We start from the raw sequence: 14,801 nt of genomic DNA, 5'->3' as shown, positions 1-14,801 counted from the left end.
TGACTTTGCGGGTGAGAAGATCAGCATCCTGCCTCTCAATGGTCTTTTCATCGCTTAGTAGTAACCAGTTAAAATGTACCCCATAGAAATCTGAAGTCATCTTTTTTGGTTCCCTGCCTGCTGATGAGTGGAAACACTGGTGACCTGCGCAGAAAACCCTTTAAAAAATCTGGCATTATGATGGATGGTACTCTCTCGATGAGATCTCAAGTCCAGTCGGTAGCAAGCACTTGTTTAGGACTTCTGCGGATGCTGAGGAAATTTCTCCCCCTTTTGCCACTTGAGCACCGGAAGACTGTAGTCCAGGCAATGGTTACCTCCAGGCTGGACTATGCCAATGTCCTGTACCTGGGCCTCCCTGAGTATTTGCTTAACCGCTTACAGGTGGTTCAGAATGCAGCCGCCAGAGCGTTTGTCTTGCTTAAGCCCATGACTTATATTTTCCCACACCTCAAGGCACTACACCAGCTCCCAGTAAAAAGAGGATAATTTTAAAGCTCTGGTGCTATTTTTCAAGATCCTTTATGGTAGCAGCACGGAGTATCTCAGAAGGAGAGTCACGCATTATGTGCCGCCTAGAACCTTGAGGTTGTACACTTTGAGCCTGGCATCCTTCCCCAGGATACGCTGCACTTAATAAGGCAGACTTTGTTTCAGGTTACAGGGAGCCCAAGCCTGGAACCTTCTCCAACTGCCACTCAGAACTGTGACCGACTTAACCGTTTTTAGGAAAATGCTTAAAACCTGGCCGTTCCGTAACTAATCTAGCTCTCCTCTTTTCTACCTGCAGTTTAATCCTGGTCTCCCGTTGTTAGGGGTTGCAGCTGTTTTGATGGAGTCATTTTAGCGCCGGGACACTCTTCCTGAGTAGCTATGCACTCTACAAATGTTTCATTCATTCATATTGTGAATGGACCGTCTTTTGACATATGCGGGAAACGTAAAAAACGGGATGTCCATGCAAAAATGATGTACTGTTTAATGGCTGATTCCAGCAACCTAAAATCCTTGCCCCCAACCCACCTGTCCATGCTTGTTCTGAAAACACAAGGAAATTTAGTGATATATATATATTTTTATTGCCTACTTTTTTATACTTCTGCCTGTGTGATTCAATGTACACCCTTGGGGATACTCTAAAGTAATCTCACTAGTTGCATTAGAACTTAGATAGACCACTTCAAACCTTGAAATTTAAAACCAACTCATTGGTTTCGTACCTAGGCCCAGATGGACAGTGTTTGAGCAAAGCAACATAACATAAAGTTACCTAAAATTATATACATTTAAAAAGATATACTTAGATACATTTACCAAAAAGTCAATCTAAATAGAAATCACGGAAAATCCTGGCACGAAATCCAGATATGGAATCATTCCGCTTGGACCAACTTTACAAACATGAAAGATAGTGTATATTCCTTTGAACTTTGTAAACAATGCTCCTTATAATCAGTCAAACAGACACCATCCTGATTGAAGATGAAATCCTATATCCTGCTTCAGAAAATTAGCACAGAAACAAGATTATGCCTTGATACTCGTGGTCTGATCTCAACGTAAATAAGTGTTTAGGTTTCGCCTGGCGTTGCAACTGCGTAGCAGTTGCTCCGCCAACGGCGAAATCTCATGTTCCTACATTTGGCTTTGGTTCCGCCTCTGTCTCCCATTGGCTAGCTCCATAAATGGAGGCTAGCCATTGGGAGACAGAGGCTGTCAATCACGCTTTCTCGTGAAAAAGCGATTTGGGGGCATTTCTCGTGTTTTTTTAAGTCCCGCCCCTTTGTCCTGGGCCGCGCTGTCATTGGCTGCCGGCCCGGGACACCCCGTGATGTCATTCCCCGGGCTGCGCTGTGATTGGCTGCCGGCCCGGGACACCCCCCCTGACGTCATTCCCGGGCCGTGCTGTGATTGGCTGCCGGCCCGGGACCTGACTTGTTTTGTCTATTTTGAAAAGATCTTACGCGATCCTCCCAACGCTACAGGCCTCTTTTGAACCTTGTGCGTGGCGTCTTCCATGGATTAATATCCATATTATAGTCTAGCGGGCACTGTTTTTAATAAATGTTCCTTTTTGGCCTCTTTATTTTAAGAAGTTTAGCGCGATAATCCCAGCCCCACGGGCCTCTTTTGAAGCCTGTGCCTGATGTCTTCTCCGGCTTCGTTTCTATGTTTTATTAAAGATGCACTTATTTAATAAAAGGTTCCTTTTTTGCAATCTTCATTTCGTGAACTTTGTACCAAATAGTCTCGAGTCTCGTGGCCTCTTGTGGCTCTTGAGCGCGAGCCTCCCTCTACCTTCTTTTCCTGATATAGAATCACACCCACGTCTGTTCATCGAGCTCCTTGTAATGTGTTTTTTCATTTGTGGCGCTTGTGCCAAAGTCTGCGGCGGTTTTCGTTCTATGGTATATAGCGCCCTGCGGGTTTATTCCATAAGACTCCACAGTGATGAGAGGCGCTGCAGGGCCCGCATTTCATCCTCGCTCAGACTGCAGGACCCGATCTATGGTGGCTGCACGGCGAGGGGGCGGTCCCATCCCCGGCAGCACAAGACACGGGACAGGGTTTTAAACACGATCTGTGCTGCTGGAGGGCCGAGGCCCTTTATGACTGTGCTCAGCGCTTTAAGGCCCTCCCTGGCACCGACCCCTCATCCACTGTGTTCATCGAAGGTGTTTGTGTCTAGTCTAGGCGCTACAGCGCCCAGGACAGATCAGTGCTGCGGCGCTGCTGCTGGAGGGCCGAGGCGCTTTATCGCAGCGCTTTATGTCTGTGCTCTCTGGCTCTGCCCCAGGGCGCCGACCCCTCTTCCAAGGTTTGATTGAAGGTGTGTGTGCCTATTCTCGCTACAGCCCCCGGCAGGGCTGGGAAGAGACCGGAAGCCGCAGAGGGGCGGGGCTCCGTTTTTTACTGATTTCTACAGATAGAAACAGACAGAAAACATCGAGTTTCCTGTCTGCGTTTATTTATAAAAGCGGAAAAATAGAGAGATTGTGGCTTCTTTTGAGTGGCTGCCCTGCTGAAATAAAAGGGTTTCAGACCAACAGCTGCACAAGGTGGCAGCCTGGGGAGTGACACAGCTGGCCTGATGTGCTGATGTCACCGCATGCCTCCGTGTGCATTTGTGCTATTACAGTCATATTTTAAAGTGCTTTATTCCTCTTGGCAGTGTGGTATGCTAAAGCCTGACAGAGAGCACGGTTATCTGTCAAAGAAATGTGGAAATACACGTCTTGTCACATCATCTGTTCATAAAACACAAAATAATTATGGATTAATACCAATAAGATGGACACATTCAAACCGAAATCAGCAAAAATAAATATCATCAAACAGGGAGCCCTAATCATAATATGAATATTAACAAAGGTACTGACAGCCACATGCCCTTTACTACACACGCTCACGCTTGTCACATGCTGGTGCCGCCTCCACTGCTGGGCTGCGCACGCTCCCCTTGGATGGGAGGCACCCGAGCTCCTCATAACAAAGGTACTGACAGCCACATGCCCTTTACTACCCACGCTCAGGCTTGTCACGTGCTGGTGCTGCCTCCCTTGCCAGGGTGTGCAGGGTCACCCTGGAGGGGAGGCACCCAAGCTCCTCATAACAAAGGTACTGAAAGCCACATGCCCTTTACTACCCACACTCAGGCTTGTCACGTGCTGGTGCTGCCTCCACTGCCGGGCTGCGCACGCTCCCCTTGGATGGGAGGCACCCGAGCTCCTCATAACAAAGGTACTGACAGCCACATGCCCTTTACTACCCACGCTCAGGCTTGTCACAGGTGCCGGTGCTGCCTCCACTGCCGGGCTGCGCAGGGTCACCCTGGAGGGGAGGCACCCAAGCCAATCGAAGAATGCACCTCTGCACGCCTTTGGCGCCATGGGCTCGAAGTTGCTTCTAAACATAAAGAAGCGTCTATATGACGAGGCGTTTTTTTTTGGCAGTGCACAGGGGTCTGTTAGGGCTATTTGGAGCACTGGTTATGCTCGTTAAGTTGTAGATTTTCATGAGGTCCATCACAGTTCTTTCTACGCCGAATTACAGTGGATGTTTTTCTGCATTCGTTCATTTTTAGGTTTCGCCTGCCGAAAGATTTCTGAACATTTGCGAGAGATTAAGCTATTGGCATTGTAAATGACAATGCCTTTTATTTATCTGTTTTCAAAAACAACACATAAATAAACAATTTGTCATTTGCAATGCCAATATCTCTAACTTTGTCAAAGGCGAAACCGTTGCATTGTAAATGCTTGTTTTACTTTGAATTCATGAAAGTTAAACATTGGTTCACCCTTTAAATAAATTTTTGCCCAGTAGTGATTACCTTATTTATCTCTATCTCACCCTGTAGGTTCCCTGAATTAGGCTTTTACCCTGCAGACTAAGCAAATCCAATAAACAAGCACAGGTGGGGATGGTTGTGGAGTTAGAGAGATCCCCATCCCGTAGATTCAAGGTTTGGTAGGATGACCTGCGGTATTAAGACTATTGACCTATAGTCATGGCTGCAGTAAGTTGGAGGTCTGATAGGGTCATGCATGTCCACAATCGTGTGGAAGGTGATGCGGAGAAACCTTGGGCCCGGCATGAGGTCTAGCTCGGAGGAAATCAATTCTGTGGGTCGGGCGGTAGCATATCCTGTACATGGAACCTTTCTCTTGGAATGGTAAGTTGTGTCAGAGGATGGATGGTTAACTCAATGACACCATCATCATCCCATCATCTTGGTGACAAGCTCTTGGCTAGGCATCCACTCTTGTGAAAACAACCATGAACATGGGGAACATTTTCAGTACCAATCTGTCCTTCATTGCTGGGATCAATGAGGCGGTACCACTATATGGAAAGCATAAAAAAAGGCTTTCCAACATTTCAACTCATACTGCCAGAGCGCAGGATGGTGGGTCCTTTCAAGAGTCCATTACTATATAAATTTAACAGTGCCCTTGCTAAATCACTAATGCCAAAGTACCAGGTGCAACAAAACAAGAGACACAACAAAATGAAGCATGTGCCACATCCCCAAGTGTATTTCACTGCTTTTTTGTTGAACAAAGACTTAAGTTCCACATTTTCTGCACCCTCCCCAAAGCTTTTTGAAGTGACCCAAAGTACCTTCAGTCAAGAACTCATCATTTGTCAGAAGAACAAAATGAAGAAGTATGAAGGCATAGTACAAAGTCCCTTGGTATATCACTCTGGAACAATCTGTCAAGCGTGAATTTTGGATTTTGGGAATACTTATACAGAAGGACCAGCTCAGATCATCTCCCTATTATAGTTTTTTATGAGGGGTGCGGATCCAGAGATCTCCTGGTGCCGGAGGAGGGTCGGCTGGAGGGTACGGTTCTGAACTTTAAGTTCAGGTGTTTATTGAGCAACAGGAGTAACAGGAGGTCAAGGGGAGTTGACCATCTGTAAGGGCCAAGTAGAGGGAAAAACTGGTCTTGAATCCCATGGAAAGGTCACACCAGTGCAAGCAGGACTCAGTGCCCATCAATACTTGTATCCACGTTGAGGTTGTTATGTATTTATTCATTTATAAGTTATATAAAGTACTTTATGATAACAAGATCATTTCTGAGCGTTAAACAACGTAATAAACAAACAGTTTGAAGACAAGAAAGGAGGAACGTCCTTTACAATGGAACTTTTACAACGAAGTACCGTTACGACGCAGGTTTAACAACGAAAATCATTACTACGACTTTCGCTGGAGGGCGCTCTAGGATAGGTAATAGTTTAATTTACTATTCAACACCTTCCCTACTATCCACGGGGACTGGAGTTGGAATAGTAAATTAAACTATTCACTATCCAGCGCCCCCCAACGCAAGTCGTTGTAATGACTTGCGTTTTAAAACCTGCGTCATAACGGTACGCGTTGTAAAAGCACGCGTTGTACCGTCAAACATCCCAAGAAAGGGCACGTTAGAGGTACATTTTTTGTCGATGATCTATATTGAGGCAGGTAGGCCAAAATGCAAACAGTGATGTTTGATAATTGCCATTATTAACGTAGTTAAGAGTTAAAGAGCAATGGAGAACATGCAAGGAACCGCACATATACTTCACATGGTACATGATGGTGTTTGCTATACATGCATGAGCCATTGACCTGTTTCAGTAGGACTGCAGTTTCTGAACTCCAGGTTGCTCAAAAATCTCTGTAGAAAATCAATCAATTCAATGAGAAATAGTTTTTGTATGTTCGTATATTAACCTGTGAGCTACATGTTACGGAAACGGCCATTACAACAAAGCCGTTTCCACGAAATCGTTAACCACGCATGCAGTACAACGCAAGCGTGGTTACCACGAAAGCCTTTACCACGCATACCTTTACTACGAGGTGTGTAGTAAAGGTATATGTGGTAAAGGTAAAAAGTAAAAATAGGGGGGTTTGGGGGGGTCTCCCCCCCCAAAATAAAACTCACCTGAAGTCACGTCAGGTTATGTATTTAATCAGCGTCGTTTAAGAGAAATCGGAAAATAAACTTCCGCTTTCTCTTAACGACGTATGACGTCACCACGCAAGCAATCGAGGTAAATGTTATACGTGGTAAACGAATTCCGTTGTAACGCATGCGTGGTAAAGGCATGCGTTGCAACGGAATTCGTTGTAACGTCATACATTCCATGTTACATGTGAGCTCTGTAGGAAGCTCATAAAACCCTACACAGACCTCTGTAGCGTGTGCATTAGCAGCATGAGCTGTCTCTCACGTCAAGTAGGATACTCTTGGATCTCTGCAGCAAGTGTCTGAACCATATAAGCTATCTTATAATTTGGTAGGTTTGAGACTTATTCAGTAAGACAGGGCAGCGGTTTCGTTACACAGGGGTGGCCTACATCACAAAGCACATTCCGCTTAAGGCTACTGCGTTTCCTCAGTGGTGAATGGCAGTGTTTTGTGCAGGCACCATTTACCACCATGTTATAAGTGGGTTTGAGGCAGTTGAATTGTGAGGCATGGATGGATGTTTATGTCTTTTATAAGATGGTCTGGGCTACAGCTGCATTGAAAGGCAAAACAATCCCACAGCAACACAATGTCACATTACAAAGACATAACACAGTAGCATAACACTACAGAAGTGATGAATGAGCACAACAAAATTCCATTCACTACAGTAAATACATGAACATACAACTACAACACAATCCCACAACAACACACTGTCACATAACAAAGCCACAACACAACAGGATAATGCTACAATAGTAATGAATGCGCACAACATAGCATGCCACTATAGTAAATAAAGTAACATAAAATGACACAATGACACAACACACCAACATAGGAACACCAGAGAACACTAAATAAAATAACAGAATAAAGACAAAATACAAGTCATCAAAATAACACCTCAACAATTCAGAACAACTCATCCACACATCTAGAAAACAGACAAGCACAAGACACCAACACAAAACAGCAATATAAGAAGACAACAACACATAACACAGCAACATATAAAAAACAAAACCCACCAACACTGCACACAACACCACATAAGCCACTAACACCCCAAGAAAATACAATAACACAATACAGTTGTGTAGCGATAGTTCATTGTGTTTTATTGCTTTTGCTTTGTTCATTATTTGTTGTATCTTATTGATGCGCTGCTGCTTTACGTTGAGCTGCAATGAGTTGTATTTTGTTGATTTTGGGTATTTGTGTTTGTGTTGTGCTGTTGTTTTGCAAAATTTCAGCATATACACACATGCAACAGAGGGTGCAGCCATGGTGTTGCCACTGTTCTTCATATTCAGAGCCATTTGGTTGGGTAATAATAACAATTGTTATCAGTGCCTTAATAATATCCAGCTCTCAAAATAGCCCTATATAAATGTATTAAGTTATTATGAGCTCAACAGATGATTTTTAGCCGCATCCGTACTACCACATATACAGTACCTTTAATATCATTGATGCTTGTAAAATAATCTTTTTTTCCCCAAGGTAACTCCAGTCTGATGAAGGGTAAATAGCATCAGATAAAAATTTAGGGGAGGAGTCTACACTGCAAATATAAACGATAATCTAATTCCTAAATTAAAAGGGGGGAAGACATTATATCATTGGATGATGAACTGTGACAATGTAATTTAATTTATTTCAATAATTTAAGAAAAAAATTCTTTTTTTTCCTCACTTGAAACTGCGCACAGACTGGTATGGCGTTGACATATGACCCCACAGCTGCTATGCAGAATGGGTAAGTAATTCATATTATTTGTTACATTTATGAAAATGTGTATTAAAGTGTTTATCAAACTTATTTCATACTCCATCCGCCACAGGTATCCATTACAGAGGTTGGCTACAGGTCACTTGTAGCCTGGCATGGGGACAGAAGGACTTCACTGGCCATATAATACAAGGTCTACGGGTAAAATATAGATTGTGGTAACTTTCTGTAAAACTGCATCAGGTCAGCAAGTCATAGGCAGCCTCGTATAATATTTTTCTTATTCATTTCAGTACATATTTATTAAAGATTTTGATTAAAAAAAAGACAGCCCAATACGGTCTTGTGCACAAATAAACATATATTAAGGAAATACACCATGAAAGAAAAAAGGGAAGTTTGTATCTATTCAGAGAAATGCGGCGAGTGTCATAGCTTGAGTATCCCTGGTAATTTGAAGAAAAGAAGGGTATAGGAAAGACAAAAAAAGAAGGATAAAGAAGGTGGAGGAAGTAAGAGGGGAACGCACTTAGGGGCCGATTAGGATCGCGGTTTTCCCGCATCCTCTGGGCCGGCGGAAGCTACCGCCGGCCCGGAGGATGCAGGAAAACCACTGGGGAGGCACAAAAGACCCACCGCCAAATTAGGATGGCGGTGGGTCTCAAAATCGGTCCGCAGCTTTTCTGCCGCGGTCGCCTTCCGACCGCGGCAGAAAAGCTCTAACATGGCTGGCGGTGTCTTTCAGACACCGCCAGCCATATTAGGATGGCGAAAAACAGATGCCTTTCCGCGGCGGAGAAAGGCATACGGTGAATTCTTTGGGGGCCCGTTGCGGGCCCCCAGGGTGAGTGGGGGGTGGGGGGTGCCTGCCGCTTTGTGCATGCTAATGCTAAGCATGCATATTTAACCTTGCGGCGGGTGCTGCTTCAAGCAGCACCCGCCGCAAAGTTAAATATTGAGGATGTGACCGCCAGGCTGGCGGTCACATCCTAATTGCACTAGAGGGACCGCCGCTGCCCCTGCGGACGGTTCCTCCTCCTCTAGGGTGGCGGACGAACGCAGGTCCGTCCGCCATCCTAATGAGCCCCATGCTCAGCAAAAATAAAAGATAGGGCTGTGAGAGCGAATAACATCATAGATAATTAATACCTACAGGAGTATGATCTTTTACTGCTATTGGTCTAGACTATCTCACAGAGATCTATAGTGGGTAGTAGTAAAGTTGTCATTAAGTACGATATTCTCAGCACTCCTAACATAACAGACCTGGGCCTACCACACACGATCCAAAATATAACTTTTCAACCCTTAGAGGTCATTTTTGTTGCCTATTGTGAGTACAGATCCAGTAAACGAAAATACCAACTGTTAAGTGTTGGTTGTGACGTAATTGCTGAATTGGCCAAGAATGACAATTATATGTTTGAGACTTCAGGCCTGATTACAAGTACTCACAGTAGAGTGGCGGGAACTGCCGCACTGGAGGTCCGACTGTCACATTTTGAGTGCTGCTGTCCCAGCTCCACAAGACCGCCGCAACCGCTGGGGATTCACAATAGCTCGGCGGTGGCTTGGCAGTCTGGACCAGGAACATCCCGGCGGTGCCTCTGCAGCCTTGCCAAGCATATTCTGAGTTTCCTCGTTGTTAGAGTTTTGAGGGCGGTGAACCAAGGGGGAAACGTCCTTCAGACCGAAACCAAAATCCCGCTGTGCCTTTACAACGCCGGCAAAAGAACGAACGCGTCCTTAGTATGCATTCATTCAGTATGCAAGTCATTATAACGACTTGCCTTGGGGGGCGTTTTGGTGGAATTGCGGTGGGTTTAAAGTCCAACACCTTCCTTACTTCTGCGCATACTGGAGTTACCTATTCCAAAATCCAGCGCTCCCCTAAGGCAAGTCGTCATAACGACTTGCGTGCTGAATGAACGCGTACTAAAGACACATTTCTTCCAAATAATGAACTGTGAAGGCACAACGTGTTTCCAGCTTGCGGAATACCGCCCTACATTCGAACCCATGAAAACTGTTGTGGTGAGGAAACATGCATTCAGGGGGGCACATGTTGTGCCCCCCTGTATGCATGCTCCCTCTTTCCTGCATGGCATAGACTGCAGAGTCTATGCCATGCTGGAACGGCCTTTGGTGCTCTCATTGCGGTGCATTTTTAAGAGGCTCCACTGCGGGACCGCCAAAGCACTGCCCGCAAGACTCGAGGAAACTCGTAATCTGGCAGGTGGTGTTCACACAGCTTTAGCAGTGTGGCAGCGGGGCAGAAGCCACCCCGCAGCCACACCTTCAAAATCGGAACTTGGCCCTAAGTGTGGTATTGAAAAATTATTTTATGATGCATTCGATATGCTCCCAATGAGAGCGTATATGTTTACAGTAAAAAAACATAAGGTGCTCTAAATCACTCACAGATGTGTTACAATGCCAACAGAGGGACGAAACACCTAAGCCCAGCTTGTGTAATCTCCTAGGGGTCCAGAAGGCTCTGTAGATGGTCCAACATTTTTATTGTGAAATCAGTGGAGATATTTTACAAGCTGTAATAGAATACCAGACTTTTTTCCAGAGTTGATGTTGACGGAGGGCGAATATTCAAGTCTGTCCATTTTTCCTCAATACGGGAGATGCCCAAGCGAGTATGTTTCTCTAGAAGTTTATAAATTATAGAAGCAATATGTCCTAAATTCGATACGAACGTACGAAATTTCAAATAGTCTAAGAAATGTGTGACTCCTAGCTTCCTAAGTGCAACCTGCAATTTTTTCAGAAGTTATAGAACTCGGCAGATTGTAGCTTGAATTTCTCAGCAATCATAGCTTAGGAGAGAGGGGGTTTAGAGGAACCTTAGGTCTTTAACAAGTAAAATACTGGAGTACTCCAAGTGTTTCGAGATATGTAGATTGAACCAAATAGAGGAAACATCCAAACTTTTCAATTGTTTTTAACACATTTTTGAGTGTTTTTATGGCTAGAATGGTCTCCTTTAAGATTAGGTAAGAGTGAGTTACTTTCAAATGTTTTAGATTGAATGTGTTTACGAGAGATAGAGTTTCAACCAGGTCCACTTCAATGTCAACCCATGGGTGGCGGAAAGGTAGAGTTGTGTTTATCCAATGAGTAGCTTGCCTGCAAGGAAAGCTGTTTGATAGTTGACAAAGTTTAGTATCCCCAGGCCACCTCTGAATTTCTTAGTTTTAAGTTTGTATATGGAGATTCGCACTCTTTTGTATTTCCAAATAAAGTTAGCGAATAAGGTATCTATGCTGTTGTGGAAGCTTTCAGAGAGTTGTAATGGCAACATTCAAAGGATACATTTTACTTGCAAGGTCACTATCATTTTATCTGTCTCTATATGTCCCACCAAGTGATGTGTTATGGTGACCATACTTCCAACATAGTTTTTTAGTAAGAAGTGTAGATTCAGAATAGGATCCGTCTCTTTAAATTCTGTTTTAATTCAGTGTCCAGATATTTTAAACAATAAGATTGCCATTTTAGATTGGATAATTAGGACGTATGAGGTAAGGATAACACATTGAGTGGGAACATTTCTGTTTCTTTTTCTATTTAGGGATCATCGATAGACTGACGCATCGTTGCTGATTAGGTTCAATATTTCTGGCATTGCTTCTTCTTCTTCAATTAGCACGTCATCCGCGTAGGTAAACAATTTTAAGACCCAGAGAGGAATGGAATTCCCTTAATTAGCTTCTTATAATTTTTTTAAGTGCACCATGTCATTTATTGTACAATTTGAGAAATTAAAAAATATGTCTTGTTATAGTTGTGCGTCTTTCGGTTAATTATTGGATTCTCTTATGGAAGCTTAACGCCTTTGCTAGTGTAGATAAAGCGATCCAGTTCTGTAATGTTACCATATTATGTCAATGATGGATCTATTTTCAGATTTTAATAAGATTTTACAATTAATTGTTAACAAGAAGACTAAAAGTGTCCTTTAGAGGTTAGCAGGTATGGGGAATCCATCAAATAATGGCAGTCAATCTCTTTGCCAAACTCATTGTTCACCTGGCCCATTAAAGGTGATTAAAGTAGCAAGTTGCCATCATAATCTTTGACTGGTGGGCCAAGAGTCAGAATCTTCCCTTTTTGGGGTGTTTCTTCTGAAGTGCATTTTACTGTTCAGGACTGCTAGGAAAAGTCTGTAGGATTCAGATCGGAAACAACAGAAATGACCCGCGTGCACTGGGCTATTGATTGATTGTTTTTCAATAACCAGCAATGGCTTTGGGATTTGTTATTAAATAATATAAAATTGCTGAGCGCGCAAAACAAATATACCACCCGTTCATCAGCGTTCTCCTCCTTCAATGCAACCGCTGCAGCGGCACTCTGGTCGCCATTCTTTTTCTATTCCTGGTGGAAGGAGCAGCAACTGTGCATGGCGTCGGGTGGGCATTCACATCATCTCATGGTCTTTCGCTTCTTTGCAGCTAAGTCCTTTCAACAGGTACCCCCCCTCTCATCAACTGGTTTTGCTATTGGATGTGTTGAACAGTGAAGTCTGGCACGCTTTTCCGCTGAGAGAGCTAGAAAGGTGGCACGTTCTGCCCAACTTTCCCATTGCCATGTGCCAGATCCAATATCCGCCCACTGCCCTGGTAAGCTGTCAGATGCTTCCTTCAGTGCTCACAAGCTGATTGCTTTCATAAGTCCCTACCCCATGTTCCCCCTCTATAATTCTTGGTTTCCTGGAGGATGCTCCAGCAGCCTGCCTCACAACCACTCCCTAAAATCCAGGGAGGGAAATAAGAGCCCCAAGTGTGCCAAGTAGAAATTGTTAATCCCTTTAAATGACCCCTCCTCTGGTTGCACACACACACCTGCTGGCCATTGTACAATCTCAAGGAGTCTTTTGGGTCAGCTATTTTTTCTGTTTTTTATTTTTCTGTTCTGTGTATTTTCTTTTGTTTATTTCTGTTCCTTTATTTGAAAATGTGTTTCCCTTCTTTCTTTCGTTTCCGCTCTCTTACTTTTTTTATCTTATATGTTCCTGAGACACATTCAACGTTAACACTACTGTATTGCTGTTTCCCCCATTTGGAGGTGGAATCGTCAATTGCCTTCATAGTATATCATATATTTATGTTTGAATAGGACAAGGCAAATAATACATGTTTTGCTCAATGCCAGACTGTCACTGTTCCTAATAGAGTTTCTTTTTACTTTAATATTACCCTATTTGTAGTCTGAATAAAGGTTGTCACCAGACATGACAGATAAATTCTAAAATGCACAGAGTAGATCAGAGTAATGCAATTTTCATATCAGGGATGACAGCATCACAGTAGGGCTTATAATGGATGCATCAGAAATGTTACAAGCTTCAAACAGTGAAGAGGGAATCGGGGAGTTGTCAAAAGCAAATAACCACTGTTTTTGCCCTGTAAGAACCCAGTGGTTATGCACTGAGCCATTTTTGTATACACATACATAAATTATTGTACTCTTTCTACAATAAAAACTCTCTATTGAAAACTCTAACGGTTTATTATTTTTTGTCTTTTATATTTTCTACTAGTTGTGAAATACATTTTATATCACAGTGCATGAAATTGTATATTTTTGTTATACAAAAAGTTCAAAACATGCTGTGTTCGTGACCATCTAAGGCCCCGTTTTTGTTCGAAATGGCCTATTTTATGAACGCTCTTTATTGCTTGGAATAAGAAACTGAAGCCAAGCCATTTCACATTTCGTCATTGGGACATATAATCCCGTTGTGGTGACAAGGTTTTCCATACTGTACGCAAATGCTGGAAGGTTCGGTCCTGTTCTCTGTACCCTGAAAGGGCTAATTCTGCTAAAATAGCTGCATCTGGACGTTCAGAGGCCAAGTTCTTGCTACTTGGTTTATTTGAAGTCTGTTTTTCTAATCCCTTTTCAGATTGCTAACAACCTATGGGGGATGTATGACGTTACAACGCATGCTTTTACCACGCATGCTGTTACAATGCAGTTTTTACAACGCATACCATTACAACGCATAGCGCTATGGGGTGCTGGATAGGGAATAGTTTAATTTACTATTCCAACTCCAGTCCCCGTGGACACTAGGGAAGGTGTTGGATAGTAAATAAAATCTATTCCCATTACAACGCATAGCGCTATGGGGTGCTGGATAGTGAATAGTTTAATTTACTATTCCAACTCCAGTCCCCGTGGACACTAGGGAAGGTGTTGGATAGTAAATTAAATCTATTCCCATTACAACGCATTACACTTGGGGGTGCTGGATAGTGAATAGTTTAATTTACTATTCCAACTCCAGTCCCCGTGGATAGTAGGGAAGGTGTTGGATAGTAAATTAAATCTATTCCCTATCCTAGAGCGCCCCCCAGCGCAATGCGTTGTAATTGTTTTAGTTGTAAAACCTGCGTTGTAATAGCACTGCGTGGTAAAAGTTGCGTTGTAAAGGATGTTTCCCACCTAGGGGTTATCCCTGATTCTCACATTTAACTGATACCCCAGGTGAAACATTTCACTACAAACATTTTCCACAGCCTCTTTCCATGTCTCTTGCTGATTCCTCCATGAGCTACTCTCACTTCAATGAA

At 43.4% G+C, this 14,801-nt stretch overlaps 1 protein-coding gene across 2 annotated transcripts in view; it reads left to right on the top strand.

Moving 5' to 3' along the window:
• Window positions 1-14,801, top strand: part of RBMS3 (RNA binding motif single stranded interacting protein 3) — a 1,517,465-nt gene that overhangs the window by 1,272,769 nt on the left and 229,895 nt on the right. For both annotated transcript variants that reach the window (XM_078663941.1, XM_078663942.1), the window contains exon 8: window positions 8,192-8,238. In XM_078663941.1, the coding sequence (XP_078520067.1) occupies window positions 8,192-8,238 (47 nt within the window). The remainder of the gene's footprint in view (window positions 1-8,191; window positions 8,239-14,801) is intronic.

This window comes from Lissotriton helveticus, chromosome 10 (genome assembly GCF_964261635.1).
Source record: "Lissotriton helveticus chromosome 10, aLisHel1.1, whole genome shotgun sequence".
In the NCBI taxonomy this organism is placed as follows: domain Eukaryota; kingdom Metazoa; phylum Chordata; class Amphibia; order Caudata; family Salamandridae; genus Lissotriton; species Lissotriton helveticus.
The sequence above is the reverse complement of the archived record's forward strand: the minus strand, read 5'-3'. Positions and strand labels throughout refer to the sequence as shown.